The 26746-nt window shown below is 48.1% G+C and overlaps 1 protein-coding gene across 2 annotated transcripts in view; it reads left to right on the top strand.

Annotated features, from left to right (window-relative positions):
- Nucleotides 1-26746, top strand: part of SNED1 (sushi, nidogen and EGF like domains 1) — a 347445-nt gene that overhangs the window by 185494 nt on the left and 135205 nt on the right. For both annotated transcript variants that reach the window (XM_075340866.1, XM_075340865.1), the window contains exons 16-17: nt 3179-3292; nt 16228-16341. In XM_075340866.1, coding sequence (XP_075196981.1) covers nt 3179-3292; nt 16228-16341 — 228 coding nt within the window. The remainder of the gene's footprint in view (nt 1-3178; nt 3293-16227; nt 16342-26746) is intronic.

Below are 26746 nucleotides of genomic sequence, written 5' to 3'. Positions count from 1 at the left end.
CGAACGTCCCTCCCACTCCAGGAAGTGGACGTTCACCGCCCACATCGAGGTCGTATGGACGGTAAGTACGTGTGACGGGGGTTAATCGTTTGTGCGGCACGTTCAACAAATTGAACGTGCCACACACATACGATGGGGGCGTTGCAAATCGCATACGATATCGTATGCGAAATTGCAACGTGTAAAGCAGGCTTAAGATTGGGTCTAAGGGGAAAGCTATTCTTCTTGCAGAGACTGATAAACTAATGCAGCATGCCAGTGGTGAGGAGACTTTAAGTGCAATGCTCCTCCTCATATGACAAGGCTCGTTAAAGGGTCACTTTTGACTTTTATGATTGCTACCTCCAATAGGTGGCACTAGATTTCTTCTATTTACTCACTGAAGAGACAATTTGCATATTTCCCCAGAGGAACTGCTTAAAGTCTCATCACCACTGGCATGCTGGATTGGTGTGTCAATCTCTGCAAGGAGAATTGTGTTCCCCTTGACCCTGTATTTTCACTCACATGCTTTCAAATCGATATATAGAAAACACCCAGAGACCGGGTATCTCATTATATTGGTTAAGAATCTAATCACCTATTCCCAAAAACCCAATATTCGTGGACAGCTCCAAATGTGATGGAAAAAAGTGCCATGAGCTGTAGGACATTTGGAGCATTCAGTTAGGAAATCGGGTGTAAGCCTAGCTCCTTGTGAAGTAATGCAATACATCCTATGTAAGATGTCTAATAGTATAAGAAGTTCATTGTGATTCGAATAAACTTATTTGGGTGAGGTTATTGCCTCCTGCCCCTCCTCTTTTGTTAATTAACCCGCATCAACCTTCTACTAATCCCTGAAAGGAACAAGATTCCTTAGGCTTATTGAGAAGTATTAAATAAAAGGTGGCTATCAACTGGGAGGTGGGGGGATTAAGCACCAGCTCCAACATAGTAAAGGTAGGCAATTTCCATGGTCTTGTAGTCCTCGGTTCACTCATTGCATGTTTGAAATGTAGGTACCGTATTTTTCGCTTTATAAGACGCACCAGATTATAATGGGGAGATAAGGTATGCACACCAGTGACTATGTAAGGGGAATACATGTAATAGCAGAAACTGCTGTGTGAATACTGACATGAAAAATTCAATAGCTATATGTAAGAATGAAATGTGAAAAATGGAACCTGCATTACTGCCATGAATATATGAATAAAGAGAAATTTAGCTACTGAATTGATCAATGCAATAGAGCCCCAACACTACGCCAAAGTATTTCTCTACGTTGGGGTCCCTAGCTTGTGTGTGTCCTCTCATGCAGTTAAAAAACTTACCGTGTATGGGAAGCTGAGACCCAGGCTATATATACGATGTGGATTGGCAATAGGTGTGTATGGGGAGGGTTCACAAACGAAAAACTACTAACAAATAAGAAATAACGTTTGGAACTCCATTCTATGTCTAACCTGGGTGCAAAAACCTAAAAAAACATCACTATGGGGAGATAAGGTATGCACACCAGTGACTATGTAAGGGGAATGGAATAGCAGAAACTGCTGTGTGAATACTGACATGAAAAATTCAATAGCTATATGTAAGAGGTTCCATTTTTCACATTTCATTCTTACATATAGCTATTGAATTTTTCACGTCAGTATTCACACAGCAGTTTCTGCTATTACATGTATTCCCCTTACATAGTCACTGGTGTGCATACCTTATCTCCCCATAGTGATGTTTTTTTAGGTTTTTGCACCCAGTTCAGACATAGAATGGAGTTCCAAACGTTATTTCTTATTTGGCACCAGATTATAAGACTCACCCCAAATTTAGACATAAAAAAAAAAATGGGGTCTGTCTTATACTCCGGTGTTCACTTACCGGAGGGGGGCAGTTGTGGTCGTGAAGCTGGGTCACAGGAGGCAGAGGTTGTGCTGGCAGGCGCGGCGGGTCCGTGGTGGCAGGAGCCGCGGGGTCCGTGGTGGCAAAAGCCACGGGGTCCATGGTGGCAGGCGCTGCGGCGTCCATGGTGGCAGCAGCAGGCCGGTGCGGTGAGTGTCCCAGTGTCCGCGGTCCCGGTTCAAATGATGGCGCCTGAAGCTTCGCATGCGCAGATGGAGCTCTCATACAAGGGCTCCATCTGCGCACACGCCCGCTCCCAGCGCCATCATTTGAAACTGGGACCGCGGACAAACTGGGAAACCTGCTGTACAGCCACCCGCCACCAGAGTGGCAGCCAGCAGGCAGCCCGCACACCCTGCGTGCAAGCAGCCGGGTACCTGTGCTTGCGTGCGGGTCGCAGCCAGGTACCTGGGCTGCGTGCGGGCAGCAGTCGGGTGCCTGTGCCTGCTTGCGGGCGGCAGTCGGGTGTCTGTGCCTGCTTGCGGGCGGCAGCCGGGTGCCTGTATGGGGAGGCAGCCCGTGCTTGTGTGAGGGCGGCAGCCGGGTGCCTGTCGGTGCCAGATGCCTCCCGCACACAGGCACCTGACTGCCGCTTGCACGCAGCCACAGGCACCTGGCCGCCCGATCGCCGCACAGACAGGACCCCCAGGTAAAGCTCTATTCGGATTTTAAGACGCACCCCTCATTTTTCTCCCAAATTTTTGGGACGAAAAGTGCGTCTTATAATCCGAAAAATACGGTAATTAAAAATCTGTGCATTTGTCAGATCATAGCTGATTTGCAAAACCTGAGAGTCTGTTACGCCCAATTCTGTACATACCTGGGATATAAACCATACCCCTCGTTTCTCCCATCCCAGTTCCCCAAGAAAGACAGCAGTTCTGGGAATTGATTCATAGAATTGGTAATCAATATGATATTGGTGTGAGTCCAATACCTGGCACTGAGCCAATCAACTGGTACCAGCTCCGATAGTGGAAATTGTTAGAGTGGTACACTAGTATTCCACACAATGTGTACTGGATGATCCCAAATACTGCAGATTCATAGGAGCCAATCTGCAGTGCCTGACTTCTAAACAGTAAACATATCTGTTAACAAGCTCTTTACTGCCTGACAGGCGGTTCTTTGGATGACTGGATGAAGGACTGGTATTGGTAAATGGACTTTTATGTTGGTTCATTGACTATTTTCATATCAAAACAATAGGAACAGAAATATCTCTTGGAGTCTCTTTAAAAAGCAGCTTTTACTTAACCACTAAGTACCTAAATCTTTAATTTCCTGCCTCTAGAACTTAGACCCTGCTCATCCTTTCCATGTCTGAATAGAGGCATCTGTGAGGATACAGCTGAAGGATACATCTGTGTGTGTAAACAAGGATACACTGGAAACCACTGCCAGACAGGTAAGTCTTTATCACCCATCCAGGTAACTTACAGTCCTATGAAAAAGTTTGGGCACCCCTATTAATGTTAACCTTGTTTCTTTATAACAATTTGGGTTTTTGCAACAGCTATTTCAGTTTCATATATCTAATAACTGACGGACTGAGTAATATTTCTGGATTGAAATGAGGTTTATTGTACTAACAAAAAATGTGCAATCCGCATTTAAACAAAATTTGACCGGTGCAAAAGTATGGGCACCTCAACATAAAAGTGACATTAATATTTTGTAGATCCTCCTTTTGCAAAAATCACAGCCTCTAGTAGCTTCCTGTAGCTTTTAATGAGTTCCTGGATCCTGGATGAAGGTATATTTGACCATTCCTGTTTACAAAACAATTCCAGTTCAGTTAGGCTGCTTTCACACCTCCGGTTTTTGCTATGCGGCACAATCCGGCACTTTGCAGGAAAATCGCAACCAGTTGCGATTTTCCTGCATAGACTTTAATTAGTGCCGCATTCTGCCGCATGGCCTTGCGTTCCGTCCGGTTTTTGCCGCATGCGGCAGATTTAGCCGATGCGGCGGCCGGATGGAACGTTGCCTGGCACGTTTTTTCATGCGGCAAAAAAAACCGCACCGCGCCGCATTCGGCCGATGTGGCGCATTTTTCAATGCATGCCTATGGCGGCCGGATGCGGCGCCATGCGGCAATAACCTCATCCGGCCGCCGCATGCGTTTTTTGCCACTGCGCATGCTCAGTAGCATGCCGCAAGCGGCAAAACCGGACTGGCCGCAAAGGAAAAACTTATGCAAAGGATGCGGTGTTTTCACCGTATCAGTTGCATAGCTTGCACAGCCAGATTGAGCCGCACAGCTCAAGCCGGATGTGTGAAAGTAGCCTTAGGTTTGATTGTTGCCGAGCATGGACAGCACGCTTCAAATCATCCCACAGATGTTCAATGATATTCAGGTCTGGGGACTGGGATGGCCATTCCAGAACATTGTAATTGTTCCTCTGCATGAATGCCTGAGTAGATTTGGAACGGTGTTTTGGATCATTGTCTTGCTAAAATATCCATCCCCTGCGTAACTTCAACTTTGTCACTGATTCTTGCACATTATTGTCAAGAATCTGCTGATGCTGAGTTGAATCCATGCGACCCTCAACTTTAACAAGATTCCCGGTGCCAGCATTGGCCACACAGCCCCAAAGCATGATGGAACCTCCACCAAATTTTACTGTGGGTAGCAAGTGCTTTTCTTGGAATGCCGTGTTTTTTTGCCTCCATGCATAACGCCTTTTTGTATGACCAAACTACTCAAGCTTTGTTTCATCAGTCCACAGGACCTTCTTCCAAAATGTAACTGGCTTGTCCAAATGTGCTTTTGCATACCTCAGGTGACTCTGTTTGTGGCATGCTTGCAGAAACGGCTTCTTTCGCATCACTCTCCCATACAGCTTCTCCTTGTGCAACGTGCGCTGTATTGTTGACCGATGCACATTGACACCATCTGCAGCAAGATGAAGCTGCAGGTCTTTGGAGGTAATCTGTAGATTGTCCTTGACTGTTCTCACCATTCTTCTTCTCTGCCTTTCTGATATTTTTCTTGGCCTGCCACTTCTGGGCTTAACAAGAACTGTACCTGTGTTCTTCCATTTCCTTACTATGTTCCTCACAGTGGAAACTGACAGCTTTAAATCTCTGAGACAACTTTTTGTATCCTTCCCCTGAACAACTATGTTGAATAATCTTTGTTTTCAAATCATTTGAGAGTTGTTTTGAGGAGCTTATGATGCCACTCTTCATAGGAGATTCAAATAGGAGAACAACTTGCAAGTGGCCACCTTAAATACCTTTTCTTTGTTACTCCATTGGGAGACCCAGACAATTGGGTGTATAGCTTCTGCCTCCGGAGGCCACACAAAGTATTACACTTTAAAAAGTGTAACCCCTCCCCTCTGCCTATACACCCTCCCGTGGATCACGGGCTCCTCAGTTTTATGCTTTGTGTGGAAGGAGGCACACATCCACTCATGCATTCTCATATTAGTTATGTCGGTTGGAAGAAAAGAGGGCCCCCACGGGGCCCCCGGCATGTTCCCTTCTCACCCCACTATGTCGGCGGTGTTGTTAAGGTTGAGGTACCCATTGAGGGTACAAAGGCCGGAGCCTCATGCCGTCTCCTTCACCATCCCTTAGCGGCTCTGGGAGAAGTGGGATCCTGAACGGTCAGCCATTTGCTGGGACCGTGCTCCCTCCGCAGCCCCTGTGGGAATCTGCCGGATCGGAGTCTATTCAACCTCAGGGACCGGGCCCTGCAACTCTAAGGTACTCTGTGTCCCCATTGGGGAATATGCAGGAGCGCACCCTCTTCCCGGACGCTGCGGCAGCTGCTGAATTGAGAAGACCGGCGGACTTCCGCACCGACCGTGCCTGCTTGTCGGGCACGGTCTCAAATTTAGTCCCCGGCTTCATCGCGGCCTAGTCGCAAAAATCCCGCCCCCGGGCCTGCCTGTCAGGGATAAGGGCGGGACTACCGACCTGACGTCGGATGTGAGGGCTGGAGCATCTTGCATGTTTCCTCCCCCCTCACTGATCACTGTGGGGACCCCAGATTCCCGCACTTTCCTGGCGCCGCCCACGGCTCCACTCCTCCGCTGAGATCTCCGGCAGCCATTTTTTGGGCATTCTGCCGGTGGAGGATACTCTGGAACGGCTCTGCAGCTCCAGGGGACCTAAAGCTGGGAATCTGGAGGCACACACTCTGCTTGTTAGCGGTCGGTAAGCCACACCGGTCACCCGGTGCTGGTCGCCCCCAGGGTGCCGGAATAGATACGTATTTATATATATATATATTTCTGTTCGGTCGGGCTGTATACCCTGTTTTTGCCCATATACCCTCAGTGATCATTCTCCTAGGAGACAACAGCATGTCGTCCACAAGGAGCAAAGCTGTTAAGGCACAGGGTTTTTTTGCGGCCTGTACCTCTTGTGGGGCTATGTTACCTGCGGGTTCCACCTAATCTCACTGTGAGCAATGCTCGACCCCTGTTTCACTTGCTCAGCCGGAGCCTCGGTCACTAGTGGACCCCTCGGCTCATGTAGACCCCCCTGCTCCCCCTGTCCAGGCGGCAGGGACAGAGTTCTCCTCTTTTGCTGAGAAACTCTCTGAGTCACTTTCACAATCCATGGCTCAGTCTATGGACAAATGGTCTGCCAAGCTGCTAGAAGCTTTGCAGTCCAGACCGGTCCTTACACAGGCCCCGACCCCTGTTGGATCGTCACCTCGAGGCCCCTCTCGGTCTGAGCCGCAGCGCGCTCCCAGGTTGGGCCCTAGGTCCCATGCGGAGGACTCCTGCCAGGACCACAGTCCTAGACAGGCTAAGCGGGCTCGCTGGGAATCTTCCCCGACTTCTTCACGCTGCTCGGGTTCCCAGCTTGAGGACTCTCTGGAGGACGAGGCGGACGTCGCAGCTCAGGGTTCTGACCCTGACATCGCCCTTAACCTTGATACACCTGAGGGGGACGCATTAGTGAATGATCTTATCTCGTCCATCAACCAAGTGTTGGATCTCTCTCCCCCGACTCCTACTGTGGGGGAGTCGGCGTCTCAGCAGGAGAAACACCAGTTTCGGTTCCCCAAACGTACACGTAGTGCGTTCTTCGATCACTCTAACTTCAGAGACGCTGTCCAGAAGCCCAGAGCGGTTCCGGACAAGCGCTTTACTAAGCGCCTCACTGACACGCGTTACCCCTTCCCCGCTGAAGTCGTTAAGGGGTGGGCTCAATGTCCCAAGGTGGATCCTCCAGTCTCTAGATTGGCGGCTAGATCTGTGGTATCGGTGGCAGATGGCTCATCGCTAAAGGATGCCACTGACAGGCAGATAGAGCTCCTGGTGAAGTCCATCTTTGAGGCCACGGGCGCGTCTTTTGCCCCGGCCTTTGCAGCCGTGTGGGCACTCCAAGCTATCTCGGCTTGTCTGACTGAGATTAATGCTGTCACACGTAATTCTGCTCCGCAAGTTGCGTCTTTGACTTCTCAAGCGTCAGCTTTTTCTTCCTACGCCATGAACGCAGTCCTAGACTCGGCTAGCCGTACAGCTGTGGCATCCACTAACTCTGCTTCCAGGGCCATGTGGCTGCGCGAATGGAAGGCAGACTCGGCCTCCAAGAGGTTCTTAACCGGTTTGCCGTTTTCTGGCGAACGCTTGTTTGGCGAACGATTGGATGAAATTATTAAGGAATCCAAGGGAAAGGACTCCTCCTTACCCCAGTCCAGACCTAAGAGACCTCAACAACGGAAAATACAATCGAGGTTTCGGTCCTTTCGTCCCTCCGCCAAGCCCCAATCCTCTTCGTCCAGCAGGCAGGAGAAAGGCCAGAGGAACTCCTATGCGTGGCGGTCCAAGTCACGCCCCCAAAAGGCCGCAGGAGGCACTGCATCCAAGGCGGCCTCCTCATGACTCTCGGCATCCCCTAACCGCATCCTCGGTCGGTGGCAGGCTCTCCCGCTTTGGCGACGCCTGGTGGCCACATGTTCAAGACCGATGGGTGAGAGACATTCTGTCTCACGGTTACAGGATAGAGTTCAGCTCCCGTCCTGCGGCTCGTTTCCTCAGAACCTCTCCGCCCCCCGCTCAGGCCGACGCACTTTTTCAGGCGGTGGACGCTCTGAAGACAGAAGGAGTTGTGACCCCCGTTCCCCATCAGGAACGTGGTCGCGGCTTTTACTCCAACTTGTTCGTGGTGCCAAAAAAGGACGGATCATTCCGTCCCGTTCTGGACCTCAAACTGCTCAACAGACACGTGAGAACCAGAAGGTTTCGGATAGAATCTCTCCGCTCGGTCATCGCCTCGATGTCACAAGGAGACTTCCTAGCATCGATCGACATCAAAGATGCTTATCTCCACGTGCCGATCGCACCCGAACATCAACGCTTCTTGCGTTTCGCCATCAGGGACGAACACCTTCAGTTCGTGGCATTGCCTTTCGGCCTGGCGACCGCCCCACGGGTTTTCACCAGTCATGGCATCCGTCGTGGCGGTCCTACACTCTCAGGGCCACTCGGTGATTCCCTACCTAGACGATCTCCTAGTCAGGGCCCCTTCTCGGGTGGCGTGTCAACACAGCCTTACAGTCGCTCTGACGACTCTCCAGCAGTTCGGGTGGATCATCAACTTCCCAAAATCCAAGTTGACACCGACCCAATCACTGACTTACCTCGGGATGGAGTTTCATACACAGTCAGCGGTAGTCAAGCTACCGCGAGACAAACAGCTTTCTCTGCAGGCAGGGGTGCAATCACTTCTTCGGAGTCAGTCACACCCCTTAAGGCGCCTCATGCACTTCCTAGGGAAGATGGTGGCAGCGATGGAGGCAGTGCCGTTTGCGCAATTCCATCTACGGCAGCTCCAATGGGACATTCTCCGCAAATGGGACAGGAGGTCGGCTTCCCTCGACAGGAACGTCTCTCTTTCCCTTGCAACCAAGACGTCACTTCAGTGGTGGCTGCTTCCCAACTCTCTATCGCAGGGAAAATCCTTCCTACCTCCAACCTGGGCTGTGGTCACCACGGACGCGACCCTGTCAGGGTGGGGAGCGGTTTTTCTCCACCACAGGGCTCAGGGAACCTGGACTCCGGTAGAGTCTTCCCTTCAGATCAATGTTCTGGAAATAAGGGCAGTGTATCTAGCCCTATTGGCTTTTCAGCGGTGGCTGGAGGGCAGGCAGATCCGTATCCAGTCGGACAACGCCACTGCCGTCGCATACATCAACCACCAAGGCGGCACTCGCAGTCGTCAAGCCTTCCAGGAAGTCCGGCGGATTCTGCAGTGGGTGGAAGCCACAGCCTCCACCATCTCCGCAGTTCACATCCCGGGCGTAGAAAACTGGGAAGCAGATTTCCTCAGTCGTCAGGGCATGGATGCGGGGGAATGGTCTCTGCACCCAGAAGTGTTTCGAGAGATCTGTCGCCGCTGGGGAACGCCGGACGTCGATCTCATGGTGTCACGGCACAACAACAAAGTCCCGGCATTCATGGCACGGTCTCAGGATCACAGAGCTCTGGCGGCGGACTCGTTAGTTCAGGACTGGTCGCAGTTCCGACTGCCTTATGTGTTTCCTCCTCTGGCGATGTTGCCCAGAGTGTTACGCAAGATCAGGTCCGACTGCCGTCGCGCCATTCTCGTCGCTCCAGACTGGCCGAGGCGGTCGTGGTACCCGGATCTGTGGCATCTCACGGTGGGTCAGCCGTGGGCGCTTCCAGACCGCCCAGACTTTCTGTCACAAGGGCCATTTTTCCATCTGAATTCTGTGGCCCTCAACCTGACTGTGTGGCCATTGAGTCCTGGCTCCTAGCATCTTCAGGGTTATCTCAGGATGTCATTGCCACCATGAGACAAGCCAGGAAGCCAACGTCCGCCAAGATCTATTACAGGTCTTGGCAAATCTTCTTATCCTGGTGCTCTGATAATGGTTTCTCTCCATGGCCGTTTGCCTTACCCACTTTTCTTTCATTCCTCCAATCCGGAATGGACAAGGGTTTGTCACTCGGCTCTCTCAAGGGCCAAGTATCGGCGCTCTCCGTATTTTTTCAAAAGCGTCTAGCCAGGCTTCCGCAGGTCCGCACGTTCCTGCAGGGAGTTTGCCACATAGTCCCACCTTACAAGCGTCCGCTGGAACCCTGGGATCTTAACAGGGTGCTAACGGCTCTTCAGAAACCACCTTTCAAGCCGCTGCGGGATGTCTCTTTATCACGTCTTTCGCAAAAGGTGGCCTTTCTAGTGGCAATTACATCACTCCGGAGAGTGTCTGAGCTTGCAGCGCTGTCATGCAAAGCACCCTTCCTGGTGTTTCACCAGGATAAGGTGGTTCTGCGTCCGGTTCCGGAATTTCTCCCTAAGGTGGTATCTACTTTTCAGCTCAATCAGGATATCTCCTTACCTTCATTTTGCCCTAATCCAATTCACCAATGTGAAAAGGATTTGCACTCTTTGGATCTGGTGAGAGCACTCCGGCTCTACGTGTCTCGCACGGCGCCTCTGCGTCGTTCAGATGCGCTCTTTGTCCTTGTCGCTGGCCAGCGTAAGGGTTCGCAGGCTTCCAAGTCAACCTTGGCTCGGTGGATCAAGGAACCGATTCTTGAAGCCTACCGTTCTTCTGGGCTTCCGCTTCCTTCAGGGCTGAAAGCCTATTCTACCAGAGCCGTGGGTGCGTCCTGGGCATTGCGGCACCGGGCTACGGCTCAGCAGGTGTGTCAGGCAGCGACGTGGTCTAGTCTGCACACTTTCACGAAACACTATCAAGTGCATACCTATGCTTCGGCAGACGCCAGTCTAGGTAGGCGAGTCCTTCAGGCGGCAGTTGCCCACCTGTAAGAGGAGGGCCGGTCGGCTCTTTTTATTGAGGTATTCTTTTACCCACCCAGGGACTGCTTTTGGACGTCCCAATTGTCTGGGTCTCTCAATGGAGCGACAAAGAAGAAGGGAATTTTGTTTACTTACCGTAAATTCCTTTTCTTCTAGCTCCTATTGGGAGACCCAGCACCCGCCCCTGTTCCCTTCGGGCTGGTTGTTCTTTTGTGTACACATGTTGTTCATGTTGAATTGTTCTTTTGGTTCATGGTTCAGTTCTCCGAACATCCTTCGGATTGAATTTACCCTAGACCAATTTATAAGTTTTCTCCTTCCTGCTTTTGCACCAAAACTGAGGAGCCCGTGATCCACGGGAGGGTGTATAGGCAGAGGGGAGGGGTTACACTTTTTAAAGTGTAATACTTTGTGTGGCCTCCGGAGGCAGAAGCTATACACCCAATTGTCTGGGTCTCCCAATAGGAGCTAGAAGAAAAGGAATTTACGGTAAGTAAACAAAATTCCCTTCTTCTCATGATTGGATACACCTGCCTATGAAGTTCAAAGCTCAATGAGGTTACAAAACCAATTTAGTGCTTTAGTAAGTCAGTAAAAAGTAGTTAGGAGGGTTCAAATCAAGAAATTGATAAGGGTGCCCATACTTTTGCACCGGTCAAATTTTGTTTAAATGCGGATTGCACATTTTCTGTTAGTACAATAAACCTCATTTCAATCCAGAAATATTACTCAGTCCATCAGTTATTAGATATATGAAACTGAAACAGCTGTTGCAAATACCCAAATTGTTGTAAAGAATAAAGGTTAACATTAATAGGGGTGCCCAAACTTTTTCATATGACTGTATAACCATAACTAGGCCAGAACTTCATTACAGACATTTAGAACAAATACTGTGTAATTATTTAATGCTGTGATGCAACCACACTATAATCTTGTGATGCTAGCCACTACTTACGGAAAGTATGGACGGAAGAGTAGTCAGGATAGCAAGGGTCTGGTAATGTGAGGACATGTATGAGCACAAGGAGTAAACAGAGTCATATCTGGAGATCAACATCCAGAGGAGGTCAATATCCGAGGGTCAGAAATCCAGGAGAGCATGTAATAAGTTCAGAGAGAAAGCAGAGACATGGTGAGGTAACGGTCCAAGGTCAAAAGGCAGGAGGTCACAGAAGGTCACGACAGAAACAGGGAGCGGGCATAGAGGAGTCAAATAACAGTCCGGGGTCAGAACACAAAGATCAGAACACTAGCAGAGACACAAGCCAACAGCACAACTGTAGAACCAGAGAATACAACTGGCAAGGTTCTGGGCAAGCATGCTTTGCACAGAGGAATCGTGCCACTGCCAGGTTTGTAATCCAGGAAAACGCAGCAGATCATCTTCTAGTCTGCAAGATGGTCTGCACAGAGGAATTGTGACAAATCTATAGCTTGTTATATGTTCGGTCACATTTTCATACTTTCAGAATGAATTATTTATATCAAGTGAAATATATAAAACTAATCTTTAAAAGACAATGGTCATACACAATTTTTAACATAGTAATAGTTGAAGACAATGAGGGACGTAATTGCTCCCATGGATGTCCCTCTCACTGTTCACATGGGGGTCTCCAGAACCTTGTTCTCCCCATCTGATCACATATGCAGTAGATCAGTGCTAAGTTAGAGTGGACTATCACTGGTGGTCTCATAGAGAATGATTGGAGCGGTACCATGCTTACTTAGCCTCCACTCTATTCAGATGGGACTTTCCAGAACCTATACTTGGAACTGTTTGGGTCCCAGCGATTGGACCACAAGTTATCTCCAGTCCTTTAGTTGAGGAATAATTTAAAAACTTGGCACAAGCACTTTCAATCTCTATTCACATTATGTTCATGCACTTTCTACAGTTCTTACCAGCTTGTGAGAAAAATGCACCCAAAGAATTCTGTTTGTTTAAAAGTATTCTTGAAAATCGGACAATTATTCTTTTGCCCTTTGCTTTGCCAGTATATTTCAATATACCTTTTATTCTAATTCTATTATAAAGTGCTGTGGAATATGTTGGTGCTATATAAATAAAATTATCGCAATTTATTATTATTTTAATGTTATTGACAGCAAAAGTGGACTAAACTGTTTAATTCAACAAGGACCCATTGGCTCATGTGTTTTTTTCTGTTTTACCATGAGACACGATGACTGTTGTATGTAACTGCAACAATGAATAAAGAGTGTGTGCCTTCAGATTACATTGTAAGGAACATATGCCAAAAGAACAAAGTATTCCCTCTTAGGTGCAGAAATATTTGGACAGTGACGGATCTTCTTATTTGGGCTCTGTACGCCATTAAAATGTATTTAAAATTAAACACCTGAGATGCAGAGGTGCAATTGAAGTGAATTGACTTTCATTGAACCTGAAATTGAACCTGAATTGACTTTCAGGGTTAATTAATGTGGTTGAACAAAAATCTTCTGTGGAATGTTTAGGAATTGCAAACATTTTTCTGTAAAGCCTGCTGGGGCTCAAAAGTAATTAGACAAATTTATTTTACCATAAATAAAATGTTCATTTTTAATACTTTGTAGAGAATCCTTTGTATTCAATGACTACCTGAAGTCTGGGGAAGCCATGGACGTCACCAAATGCTGGGTTTCCTCCTTTGTGAAGCTTTGCCAGGCCTTCACTGCAGCTGACTTCAGTAGTTGCTTGTACGTGGGTTTTTCTACCCTAAGTTTTGTCTTGGGCTATGTGCGCACATTGAGTATTTCATTGCAGAAATTTCTGCACCATTTCTGCATCTCTTGGCAGGAAAAACGCATGCATTTTTCATCGCTTTAAAATGGTGAAAAATTCAGGCAAAATTGCAGAAAGAATTGACATGCTGCAGATAATTTTTTGCATCAAATTTGCAAGGGAAAACAGTCAAAATATGCACTACACTTTAGGTTTCTCATTAACTTTGCTGGCATAAAGATTTGCTTGCAGTGTTGTGACAAAAGTACACTAAAAAAAGCATGAAAAAACGTGATAAAAACACACAAAGCCTTAGGCATGTGAAATGCAGCATGTGAAATGCAGTTTGATGAGGTTGAGATCTGGTGATTGACTCGCCCATTGCAGAATATTCCACTCCTCAGTTGCTTTCGCAGTATGTTTTGGGTCATTGCCCATCTGTACTGTGAAGTGCTGTCTAATCAACCTTGCTGCATTTGGTTGAATCTGAGCAGAAAGTATCGCCTTGTACACTTCAGAATTCATCTGGCTGTTCTGTCTTCAGTAACATCATCAATAAATACTGACCTAGGGCCATGCATGCATGGCATGATCCATGCATGCACGGCCATCACACTTCCTCCACCATGTGTTACAGAGGATATGGTGTAGTTTGGATCATGAACCGTTCCACGCCTTCTCCATACTTTCTTCTTCCCATCATTCTTGTACACGATGATCTTAATTTCATCTTTCCAAAGAATGCTTTTCCAGAACTGTGCGGCTTCTTTAACTTTGTTTTTTGCAAAGTCAAATCTGTCCTTTCTATTTTTAAGGCTGATTATTTTTTTTTAACCTTGTGATGAACCCTCTATATTTGCTCTTATGAAGTCTTCTCTTTATAGTAGACTAAGGCGGGCTTTGCACACTACGACATCGCAAGTGCGATGTCGGTGGGGTCAAATTGAAAGTGACGCACTTCCGGCATCGCAGGCGACATCGTAGTGTGTAAAGCCTAGATGATACGATTAACGAGCGCAAAAGCGTCTTAATCTTATCATCAGTATAGCGTCGGCGTAATCCATAATTACGCTTACGCGACGGTCCAATGTTGTTCCTCGCTCCTGCGGCAGCACACATCGCTGTGTGTGAAGCCGCAAGAGCGAGGATCATCTCCTACCGGCGTCACCGCGGCTCCCGTAGGATATGCGGAAGGAAGGAGGTGGGCGGGATGTTTACATCCCGCTCATCTCCGCCCCTCCGCTCCTATTGGCCGCCTGCCGTGTGACGGCAGCAGTGACGCCACACGACCCGCCCCCTAAATAAGGAGGCGAGTCGCCGGCCAGAGTGACGTCGCAGGACAGGTGAGTCTATGTGAAGCTGCCGTAGCGATAATGTTCGCTACGGCAGCTATCACAAGGATATCGCAGCTGCGACGGGGGGCGGGGACTATCGCGCTCGGCATCGCAGCATCGGATTGCGATGTCGCATCGTGCAAAGTACCCCTTAAGGTCCCGTCACACACAGAGATAAATCTGCGGCAGATCTGTGGTTGCAGTGAAATTGTGGATAATCAGTGCCAGGTTTGTGGCTGTGTACAAATGGAACAATATGTCCATGACTTCACTGCAATCACAGATCTGCCTGATTTATCTCTGTGTGTGACAGGGCCTTTAGATATTGAAACTCCAGGTTCCTGGGGAGTGTTCTTCATTTGAGTGGATGTTGTGAATGGGTTTTTTGTTCACCATGGAAAGGATTCTGCCATCATCCACCACAGTTGTCTTCAGGCCTTTTTAAGTTCACCAGTTTATTAGTGCGCTTTTTTTTGCAGAATGCACTAAACTGTTCATTTGGTCGCTCTTAACATTTCTGCTATTTCTCTCATGGATTTCTTTCTTTTTTTTTTTTTAAGCCTAATGATGGTCTGTTTCTCTTCCATTGAGAGCTCCCTTGATCAAATTTTGTGGATTTACAGCAACAGCTTCCAATTACAAATGCCACACCTGGAATTGGCTCAAGACCTTTCAGCTGTTTAATTGCATTAATGAGCAAATAGCCCATGCAGCTTATTAACCGCTTTTGAGATTGTTGTCCTATTACTTTTGGTTCCTTGAAAATGAGGCCGCTACGTACGCATTCTGCCTGTCGTCTCTCCATTGCACTGTGAAACAGCAATGACTCCCCAGTGCCTGTGCACAGCAAAGTTGAAGCCTGTGCCCACAGAAGGGCGAAACAGTGGAGGGAGGGATGGCAGGCAGAATGCCCAGGCGCGAGATGTCCGGCCACGCACCTGACGTCACAGGGAAACTAGGGAAGAGAAGGGGAGGAGGAATCCTGTGAGGAATCCTGTATAAGGAAGACCAGAGGCAGTCTTATCTTCTGGACACGCCCAAAAGCCCAGAAAATAGAAGATATAAAAGAGGATTTTTGCCAAACGACCCCTCATCCAGGAGGCATACAGGTATGGCTAATTTCACATTTATGCCATCTGTATGTCCATATTAATAACTAAAAAAATGCAAAAGGGTGAAAGATTCCCTTTAAGAGCTGTAATTCTTAGACCCATCCAATTATGATGTGAATACCCTGAAATTGAAGAGGAGAGTCTGCACTTTAAGCCCTTATTGATTACATGATTGTATCTTGAATTTGTTTTGGCAAAGAGAGAACTAAAATTCCAAAGCTTGTCACTGTCCAAATATTTCTGGACCTAACTGTATGTCATTAAAACTTCCCAGCTTTCTCTGTTCTAGGTGTGATAATGACTGTCTATTAGTTATCAATCCATGACCAGCTTTGATCTGTTGTGCTTCTCACACAGTAAAAGTGTTACTCTGATAACAATGTTTTTTTATTATTTATTTTTATAGAAATCAGACCTTGTTCCTCATCTCCTTGTCTTAATGGTGGAGTGTGCAGAGACGTGGGGACCACTTATACATGTGTTTGTACTCAAGGATTCACTGGGATTCACTGTGAAAGAGGTAAAGTCAAGTGCTACTATAGTTCGGTTGGTATCTATATACCTATTATTTTAAATTGAGTCTTTCACCTTTTAAAACTCAATTTCAAAACTATGATATAGTCATAAGAGTATGAGACCCTATAAAAATAATCCTTGTATTATAGTTATTACTTGCCTAGTATTTCATTCAGAAAAAGTGTTTTAATTATGGTTGCAAATGATGGCGCTCCGGTGCACCGCTCTGTACTCTCAATTATTGTGCCGCGCACCTCCTATTATTTTGAGTGACAGTGCCCAATTGCCCAGTATGAGCGTTGCCTAAACTGAATTCCCAGCCCTGTACTTGCACTCTAACACTGCAGGAGCCAGTGTCAGTGTCAGGCCTCATTTAGATGTTAGGGGGGGGGGGGGGGTTGTCATACACAACATTAGTGTTTTTGATCAGTTTTCATCAGCTTTTCTCAGATAAAAAAATAATGGAGGTTTCTCCAGCTTCTCATATTAACCAGTATGTGAAAAACAGACAGCATATGTATGGTATCCGAGTGCTGTATGATTTTTTTCAAGAGCCATAGATTTGCATTGGTGAGTTTGATTGGAGACGCAGATCAAAATTGGACTTGTCTCCGTGATTTTGTGGGGACCTTGCAGCCCGCATTAATGCACGGACCTGTTAACAGCCTAGGTACTAATTCCATCCGTTCATACAATGGATAGAACTCATACTAGAAAAACAATCTGAAGAAATCCTTATTGTATCACAGTAATTAGTGATGAGAGCTTTTCTGTGCTGACACTGCGTGTGCACTTTGGCTGGGCTCTCGCTGTGTCCATGCGCTCACACAGGGCTGTGGATTCAGCTGATGCAGCACGGACTGTGAGCACTGTCCATCAACATAAGGGGAGATGCAGGGCCGGCTCCAGGTTTTTGTCGGCCCTGGGCGAAATAGTCTCAGTGGGCCCCATCCACACATAGACATGCACAGATACATACACATACGGCATATGTACACACAGGGCCGGCTCCAGGTCTTTGTGGGCCCTGGGCGAAAGAGTCTCAGTGGGCCCCATCCACACATAGACATGCACAGATACATACACACACAGGCATACGTACACATACTTATTTAAAGAGAAATTCACAAAAACACATAAATAGACATAAATCTAGACACAGTCATATACACTGACATACATAGATACACATCATACACACACACACACACACACACACACATTATTTTTATATATTTATCCTGTATATATATTTCTAATATTGGGAAGCCGGCAACAGCCTCACTCTCCTCCCGGCTTGTCTAACAGACATGGCTGCACATAGAGCACACTAACACTGCTGTATATACATCACAATAGATGCTGGGGACAAACACATTACTGGGGGAATATTTATTACTGAGGAAAGGGGTATACAGCAATGGGGGGCATACAGCTCTAGAGGAGGGCAGTGACTGAGGTGGGGAGGACAAACAGCTGTGAGGTGGGGGGTGACATGCAGCTCTGGGGGTATACAGCTCTGGGGTGGGTGGGGACATACAGCACCTGAGTGGAGGGAACATACAGCTCCAAATGTAGAACTGGTGGAGGAAGGTTGAACTAGATGGACCTAGGTCTTTTTTCAACCTTAGTAACTATGTAACTATGTAACTATGTATACAGCACCTGGGTGGAGGGGACATACAACTCTGGGGGTATAGTAGTTTGCAGCCCCCATATTGTGTTATGAAGACTCCATTGTCCTCCATATAGTATTATGTAGCCCCCATATGCACTATGCAGCCCCCATATAACATTAAGCAGCCCCCATATAGCACAATGCAGACCTAGATAGCATTAGGCACCTTCATGTAGTATACAGCCCACATATAGCACAATGCAGACACATATAGCATTAGGCACCTTCATGTAGTATATAGCCCACATATAACACAATGCAGACACATATAGCATTAGGCACCCTCATGTAGTATACAGCCCCTAAATACCACAGTGCAGAGCCAGATAGCATTAGGCACCCTCATGTAGTATACAGCCCCTAAATACCACAGTGCAGAGCCAGATAGCATTAGGCACCCTCATGTAGTATATAGCCCCTATATACCACAGTGCAGAGCCAGATAGCATTAAGCACTCTCATGTAGTGCAGAGCCCCTATATAGTACATTGCAGAGTCAGATAGCATTAGGCACCCTCATGTAGTATACAGCCCCTATATACCACAGTGCAGAGCCAGATAGCATTAGGCACCCTCATATAGTACACAGCACCTATATAGCACAGTGCAGAGCCAGATAGCATTAGGTATCCTCATGTAGTACACAGACCTATATAGTACAGTGCAGACCCAGACAGCACAGTGCAGAGCCAGATAGCATTAGGCACCCTCATGTAGCATACAGCTTGTATATAGCACAGCCTGTATATAGCACAGTGCAGAGCCAGATAGCAATAGGCACCCTCATGTAGCATACAGCTTGTATATAGGCTATATACAAGCTGTATGCTACATGAGGGTGCCTATTGCTATCTGGCTCTGCACTGTGCTATATACAGGCTGTGCTATATAACATAGCACAGCCTGTATACAGCACAGTGCAGAGCCAGATAGCAGTAGGCACCCTCATGTAGAATACAGTGATTAATACTCAGTGGCGTAACTAGAGTTTGATGGGCCCTGGTGCAAAATTTGGACCGGGGCCCCCTCCACGTACACCGACACTTAGGGTACGGAATAATGACACTGACACTTGGGGTACAGGATAATGACGCTGACACTTGGCTCTTACCCTCAGCACCCAGGTTTCCCATGATCTGAAATCCCTCTATCAGTACCCTGCTTTCTCATGTTCTGATATCCATCTTGTCCTCAGCACCCATCTTCCCCATGCTCTGCTATACATCTTTCCCTCAGCACCCAGCTTTCCCATATCAGAGCATGGGAAAGCTGGGTGCTGAGAGATGTACAGCAGAGCATGGGAAAGCTGGGTGCTGAGGGAAAGAGACTTTTTCCCTCAGGACAAAACATTTCCATCCCATACTTGTATCTTTGTCCCCCCCCTTGTATATAGATCTCCAAATACTATAATGGCCCCCACATAGCCTTCCGTATAATATAAAGGGTCCCACATAACCCATGATATATTAGAATGCACCCCCATAGTTCTCCATGTATTACAATGCATTTCCCCAAAGTTCTCCATATATTATAATTCACCCCATAGTTCTCCATATATTATACTGCACCACATAGTCCTCCAAATATTATACTGCACCATATAGGCCTCCAGTTTTATAACGCACACCCATAGTCCATGTATAAGGTAGCCTCCATATTCCTCCATATATTATAATGTAGCCCCCATAGTCCTATATGTATTATAATGTAGCGCCATAAATCGTATTGTATTATGCAGCCCCATACTCCTCCATGTATAATGCACCCGTAGTCCATGTATAAGGTGTCCTTCATGTTTATTATGTAGTCCCATAGACCTCCATGTATCATGCAGCCAGCACCCCCAGGCCTCCATGTGTCATGCAGCCAGCAAAATAAAAAAACAAGTAACTCTCTTCTCCTTCCGACCCCTGCGACCGCGGTAGTTACTCCCCTGCCCCCATATCTCACACACCCTGCTCCCCATACAGCCTGCACCCCCCAGATCACACACTACACCCCCCTATGTCACACACCTTGCTCCCCATACAGCCTGCACCCCCCAGATCACACACACTACACCCCCATATCTCACACACCCTGCTCCCCATACAGCCTGCACCCCCATATCATACACACACTACACCCCCACATCTCACACAGCTTGCACCCCCCAGAACCACACACACTACACCCCCATATCTCACACACCCTGCCCACACATCTCACCCTGCCTGTACCCCAACTTACCTCTCTCAAACACTCTGCACCCTTCACATCCTTCTGTCACAGTCTGCAGCCCTCATCATATGCCACTCACCCTGCAGCCCCCTTTCCCCTCATGTCACCTCTTTTCTTATTACCAGTCATGTGTCCAAATCTCCTTCAGGATTCAGCATCTCTTGCTTTCTGCCGGCATCCTGTGTCTCCTCCCACACAGTCACATGGGCGTGACATCATCACAGGTCCTGCAGGATGGCTTATTCCGTCTTCTGTGCAGGTCAGGAGCACTCCTGCAGCTCAGAAACGGCTGGTGGGCCTCTCCAGGTCAGGGGCCCCTCTACTGACACTGGGCTCCCCTGACTCACAGGCTGGCCCCCTGACAGTCGCATTGTCGGCCACTACACAGCGGCACTACACATAGGGGCCCGGCAGCCGGCTCTGCAGAGCGGCTGCCAGGCCCCTATGTGTACTAGTGCCGCTGTGTAGTGGCCGGCCTGTGAGTCAGGGGAGCCCAGTGTCAGTAGAGGGGCGGCTCACTTCTCCTCGTTTCCCCGCTGATCCGGTCTCCTCGGCGCGTCGTCCATTGCTGTCGCTCGCTCTGACCTCTCAGCAGGCGCGCAGTGATGATGTCACCGCGGTCCTCTGCAGAGCTGTCAGAACGCCGACAGTCACAGCGGGGAGAATGATAAGAGAGAGAGCGCACCGCTCACTCTCTCATCATTGCTCTCCATTGTATCGGCACCTGCGATGCCGATGCAATTGAAAGCGCGATCCTCCGGGGGATGGGGGGGGGTGGTGACAGCGGTGCGCCACTCCTGCCACCGCGAGTGGGCCCCCCCGGCAGCTCAGGGCCCCAGCATTTGACCGGGTTTGCCGGGTGCTGGCGCCGGCCCTGGGGAGATGCACAGAATGGTGATTAAAGGGCAGAAAGGAGCGCTGAGCCTGTCGGTACACCAAAGCTCCCTCCTTTACATAAGTAATAAAATGCTAGTTTAAAGTCATTTAAGTAATTTAAATTGAGCTTTGGGGGTAACAGAATCTCTTTAAACATATCCGTATTAGAAAGATCAGAAAACTGCACAACAAAGAAGAAAAGGGGATGTCAAGCTATCTAGGCTCACATCAGCTATTCAGTAAAAAAATAATAAAATAAGGATCCTTTATTGACATATGTGCATGGTTCAGCCTGGCTCATGTTGGCCTTACTGAAGCAGATTTACCTTCTGAAATAAGTACCGTATTGTTCGCTTTATAAGACGCACTTTTGTTCCCCCAAATTTTGGGGGAAAGTAGGGGTTGCGTCTTATAATCCGAATATACGGGATATATACATACATACATATATATATATATATATATATATATATATATATATATATACTACAGGGTCCAGGGGAGGGGGGTGGCTCTGGAGCGGTGCTGGAAGCTGGTGGAGGCTGGTGAAAGCTACTACAGGAGGCAGCGGGAGATCTCCTGCTCCCGCTCATATAATATGCAGTGCCATTGTCCATCACCGGGATGCTGAAGCCGCATCGCGGTGATCGGCTGGGGGAGCGGCGCATATTATATGTGCCTGCGCCCCCCTTTGATGGCACATGCCCCCCCTGTGTTAGATATGGCCTCCATGTTGCTGCCCATAGTAATATAAAAAACTCTTTACCTACCTCCTCCAGCGCTGATCTCCCAGTCTCTCTGCTGCCACTGGGATCAGGCACACAGAGATGATATCACTCTGCTGTGCCGATCACATGACCAGCACCGAGAACCAGGAAGTGCAGGAGCTTAGCAGCACAGAGGGAGACACTGGGATTGCTGCTCTGGAGAAGGTAAGGAAAAAGTGTTTTATTTTACTATGGGCAGCAGCATGGGGGCCATATCTAACACAGGGGGAGGTGTGCCATCCATAGGGGGCCATATCAAACACAAGGGGAAGTGTGCCATCCATAGGGGGCCATATCAAACACAGGGGACGTGTGTCATCCATAGGGGGCCATATCAAACACAGGGGGACGTGTGCCATCCATAGGGGGCCATATCAAACACAGGGGGACATGTGCCATCCATAGGGGGCAATGGGCAGCACAGGGGGACGTGTGCCATCCATAGGAGACCTGTGCCAGCTGTAGGAGATGTGTGCCATCTACAGGAGACCTGTGCCAGCTGTACGGGATGTGTGCCATCTACAGGAGACCTGTGCCAGATGTACGGGATATGTGCCAGCAATAGGGGACGTGTGCCATAAATAGGGGACGTGTTCCATCAATAGCAGACATGTGCCAGCAATAGGGGACGTGTGCCAGCAATAGGGGACGTGTGCCATCAATGGGGGACATGTGGCATCACTGGGGGACGTGTGCCAGCACAAGGGGGCTATATTCAATATAAGGGGGCCATATCCAGATTAAGGGGGCTAATTTTAGGATGGGAGGGCTATGAGGGACATATACCCTATATGATTTGTTAGACGGACACTGGCATTATAAGACGGACCCCATTTAACATTAAAAAAAAAATTCTCTTTTCCTTCACCAAATTTGGGGGTGCATCTTATAATCAGGTGCGTCTTATAAAGCGAAAAATACGGTAGTTGTCAGCTCATAGCCCCATGGAGAGATAAACTTGTAGTCTCCAGTATGTATAGTGCATTGATGTTCGGGCCGTGCTGGTTCCCATATGAATTAGGTGGATCAATATAGGTATCAAACTTCAATGTAATTTCTTTCTCATTGAGAAGACATACGGGGTGGCAAATATTATAAATGAAAAACTTGTCATGTGTTTTTAACCCATTGTGGGTTTCTAATTATAGCCTACTTATGTGTCCTTTCTTAACTAAAGCGGGCTTTACACGCTACGATATCGTTAATGAATTATTGTCGGGTTCACGTTGTTTGGGACGCACATCCGGTGTCATTAACGAGATCGCAGCGTGTAACACTTAAGAGCGATCTTAATCGATCGCAAAAGAGGGCAAAATCGTTTGCCGTGGAGAGGTCGTCCTGAAACAAAATATCGTTTTCAGGATGTTAGCGATGTTGTTCCTCGGTCCTGCGGCAGCACACATCGCTGTGTGTGACACCGCAGGAGCGAGGAACATCTCCTTACCTGCCTCCACATGCTATGCAGAAGGAAGGAAGGAGGTGGGCGGGATGTTTACGTCCCGCTCATCTCCACCCCTCCGCTTCTATTGGCCGCCTCCCGTGTGACGTCGCTGTGACGCTGCATGACCCGCCCCCTTAGGAAGGAGGAGGTTTGCAGGCCAGAGCGACGTCGCAGGGCAGGTAAGTCCGTGGGATGGGGGTAAGCAAGACGATATGCCCATGTCGCACAACCGATGGGGGCGGGTACGATCGCTTGCGATCTCGCTAGGGAGATCGCAGCATGTAAAGCCCGCTTAAAAGTCAACAAGTCACAAGATGTATCAAGCAAGATTTTAAATGTGAAAAAGAAAAATTATATGTCTATTTAATCCTTCAATGGGTTTTATCAGTTGGACATCTGTCATCCATCAGTTTTAATATAAAAACAAAATAAGAAGATACATGTCTAATTATTATGTACTAAATGTGCCAGCAGCCTCTAAAGGGGGCTTTACACGCTGCGACATCGCTAATGCAGAGTCGTTGGGGTCACGGAATTTGTGACGCACATCCGGCCGCATTAGCGATGCCGTAGCGTGTGACACCGATAAGCGATTTTGCATCATTGCAAAAACGCTAATCGGCGACATGGGGGTCCATTCTTAAAAATCGTTACTACAGCAGTAACGAAGTTGTTCCTCGTTCCTGCAGCAGCACACATCGCTGCGTGTGACGCCGCAGGAACGAGGAAGCTCTCCTTACCTGCCTCCCGGTTGCTATGCACAGAAGGAAGGAGGTGGGCGGGATGTTACGTCCCGCTCATCTTCGCCCCTCCGCTGCTATTGGGCGGCGGTTCAGTGACGTTTCTGTGACGCCGCCTTAGAAAGGAGGCGGTTCGCCGGTCACAGCGACGTCGCCGGACAGGTAAGTATGTGTGACGGCTCTGGGCGATGTTGTGCGGCACGGGCAGCGATATGCCCGTGTCGCGCAACAGATGGGGGCGGGTACCCACAATAGCGATATCGGGACTGATATCGCAGTGTGTAAAGTAGCCTTAATGCAGATTTGGACAAGAATTCGATGTGCCTGTCGGTCATATCTTTGAAAAAGGCGCTGTCCAGGAGTTGGAGAATCGTGTTGGTGGCCAGCCGTGATACTGCAGGTTCCACAAGCAGTGACTCTGCCGAAATATTGAGAATGTCAGATGTAAAGTGATACAGGAAATCCATTCATCTTTCTCTGAACACGCTTTTCTTGCTGATCCCATTCAATGGAAAAATCCTGTTAAACTCCTTGTGACTTGAAAACTCTCTAAATGGGGCGCTTTGCCTTTTTAAAAGATACAGTCTATTCTGCAGGTGGCGAATTCTCCTCTTTGATATGGATTCTGGTTGACTCCCAGAATTAGGCTGTTCATCATGCCTTGGAGCTTGAAGGCCTGGTCGGAACAGAGATGGTAGTCTGACTCTAAGCATGGGTCAGAGCCCTGCGCAGCTTGGCGTTCCGGCGATGAATAGCGATAGATAGTCCAACCAGGAGGATGCGGTAGAAGTTGAAGATCTGGAGGACGCCTGCTTTTTGGATCCTCTATGCGATCTGCCAGGTCGAAATGCATTATCGGTGAATCTGATCCGCCTTGGGGAGCAGTTGGCACACTGGAGACGGCTGGTGGGCTAGGCAGATGCCCTATGACCAAGACCAGGCCTTGTGACACTTTAATTAAGTCAGTGCTGGACTGCGGCAGAGTGGTGGCCCATTTGGGGGAGGAAGCGCTCTCACATCCTGGGAAGCAGGGAGTTCCTGGGAGCCTACATCATGGAGATACTACAGTCGGTCTGTGGTATCTCCATGATGGGCTGTGCTTTGATTTGAGGGAAGTATTTTATTACAGAAGGAGCAGGTAAAGTTTAGGAGATGTGTGGGAAGTCTGCGCGTCGCAAGGATCCTGGATCCTGAAGCGGTTCGAATGAGGTTCTGGATCTGGCATAGGACTTTGGCTGTGGTTCCTGAAGCAGTATGGTGTATGAAGGAGTGGTGTCAGGACATAAGCTGCAGCAAAATATAGCGCCGGCAATGGGAAGAGGGGGCAGAGTCTGGGAGATCGTGCGTGTAACCAGCCCGCATGGCTTTGATAGGTCGGATGCAGGAAGTGTAGTGATTCGCTAGAAGAAAAAGGATCCCTGGCAAGAAACAGTTATGGAACCGCTGCTGCCCTTTGGTATAAGGGGAGATGGAAGTACATGTCCAGATGGTTCCGATTCCTTCACAGAATGTAGTTGATCAGCAAGGGTCCAGGGAGGGAATCTCTGGGGACGGATTTGTCTTGCCCCCGAGCACCGTCTTGTTATGCAGGACGAGCAGGCTGTGGAAAGCTGGTGAGGACCGTCCTGGTGGCTGCTTTGATACATGCTTGATGTGATGGGGGGGTCCTGGCGCACAGACCAGGGAGTGTACATTGTGGATCAGACTACACTGCTCTTAGGGTCTCTAGGTGGAAAGATAGAGTAAGCAATTGCACTCTGTTTTTCAGATACAGCTTGTGACTTGGGCAACAGAGGGAAAAGATTAATAACACACAACACATTTTAGGTAGAAACGAGACTGAGAGCAGACCCGTGTCTGCCTCCTACTAACCATAAGCTAAAACTGATTAGCTTCGTGCCTGTTGGTGGGTGTATCCTACTGAGGAGGAGGTAACTTTTTTGCCTAGTGGCATCAGTATACACCTATGGTCTTCTGTGTCCCCCAATGAAGTGAAAGAGAAATATTGTTGCTAAAACTACTTCACTCTCCCATTCAAACTCTCCATTTTCAAAATGTAATTGTCTAAGGCCCTGTGCGCACTGGAAAACAGAATTTTCTTAAGATAATTCCGCAGGGTCTGAAAGATTACCGCACCCATGGTAAAAGAAAAACGCGGCAAACTGCACCCGAAAACCGCATGCGGTTTGCTGCGGCTTTACCGCGGTATTGTTCGCGGTATTGCCGCGTGCGGGTTGGTACATGTGTTTTAATGCATTCAATGCAATAAAGCACATTGAAAAAAAAAAGTCATTTCCTTCTGAGATAGATAGTAGATAGATAAATAGATATATAGAAGAATAGATAGATAAAGGGATAGATAGAGGACAGATCAATCAACAATCGACACGCTGCATTTCTCCCGGTGTTTGTGTGTTCACATTACCGGCCATGGGAAATGACCTGTAATTACTTCTGCAGGCTCATTGCGAGGCTGCATTCTGTACAGTGTCAGTCACGGCTGGATGCAAGCATCGTAGGACCTTCTGGATTACGTTGGAGCTGTGTGTTTGGGAGGGGTTAATAAAGGGGTGAAACAGGGGCTTTTTTGTGTTTGATTTAAAATAAAGTATTTTTCGGTGTGTGTGTGTTTATTCACTTTACTTACGGGTTGATCATGTCCGCTGTCTCATAGACGCTGTCATGAT

Source organism: Anomaloglossus baeobatrachus, chromosome 3 (assembly GCF_048569485.1).
Source record: "Anomaloglossus baeobatrachus isolate aAnoBae1 chromosome 3, aAnoBae1.hap1, whole genome shotgun sequence".
In the NCBI taxonomy this organism is placed as follows: domain Eukaryota; kingdom Metazoa; phylum Chordata; class Amphibia; order Anura; family Aromobatidae; genus Anomaloglossus; species Anomaloglossus baeobatrachus.
Note: the sequence above shows the minus strand (reverse complement) of the source record. Positions and strands in the feature narration are given on the sequence as shown.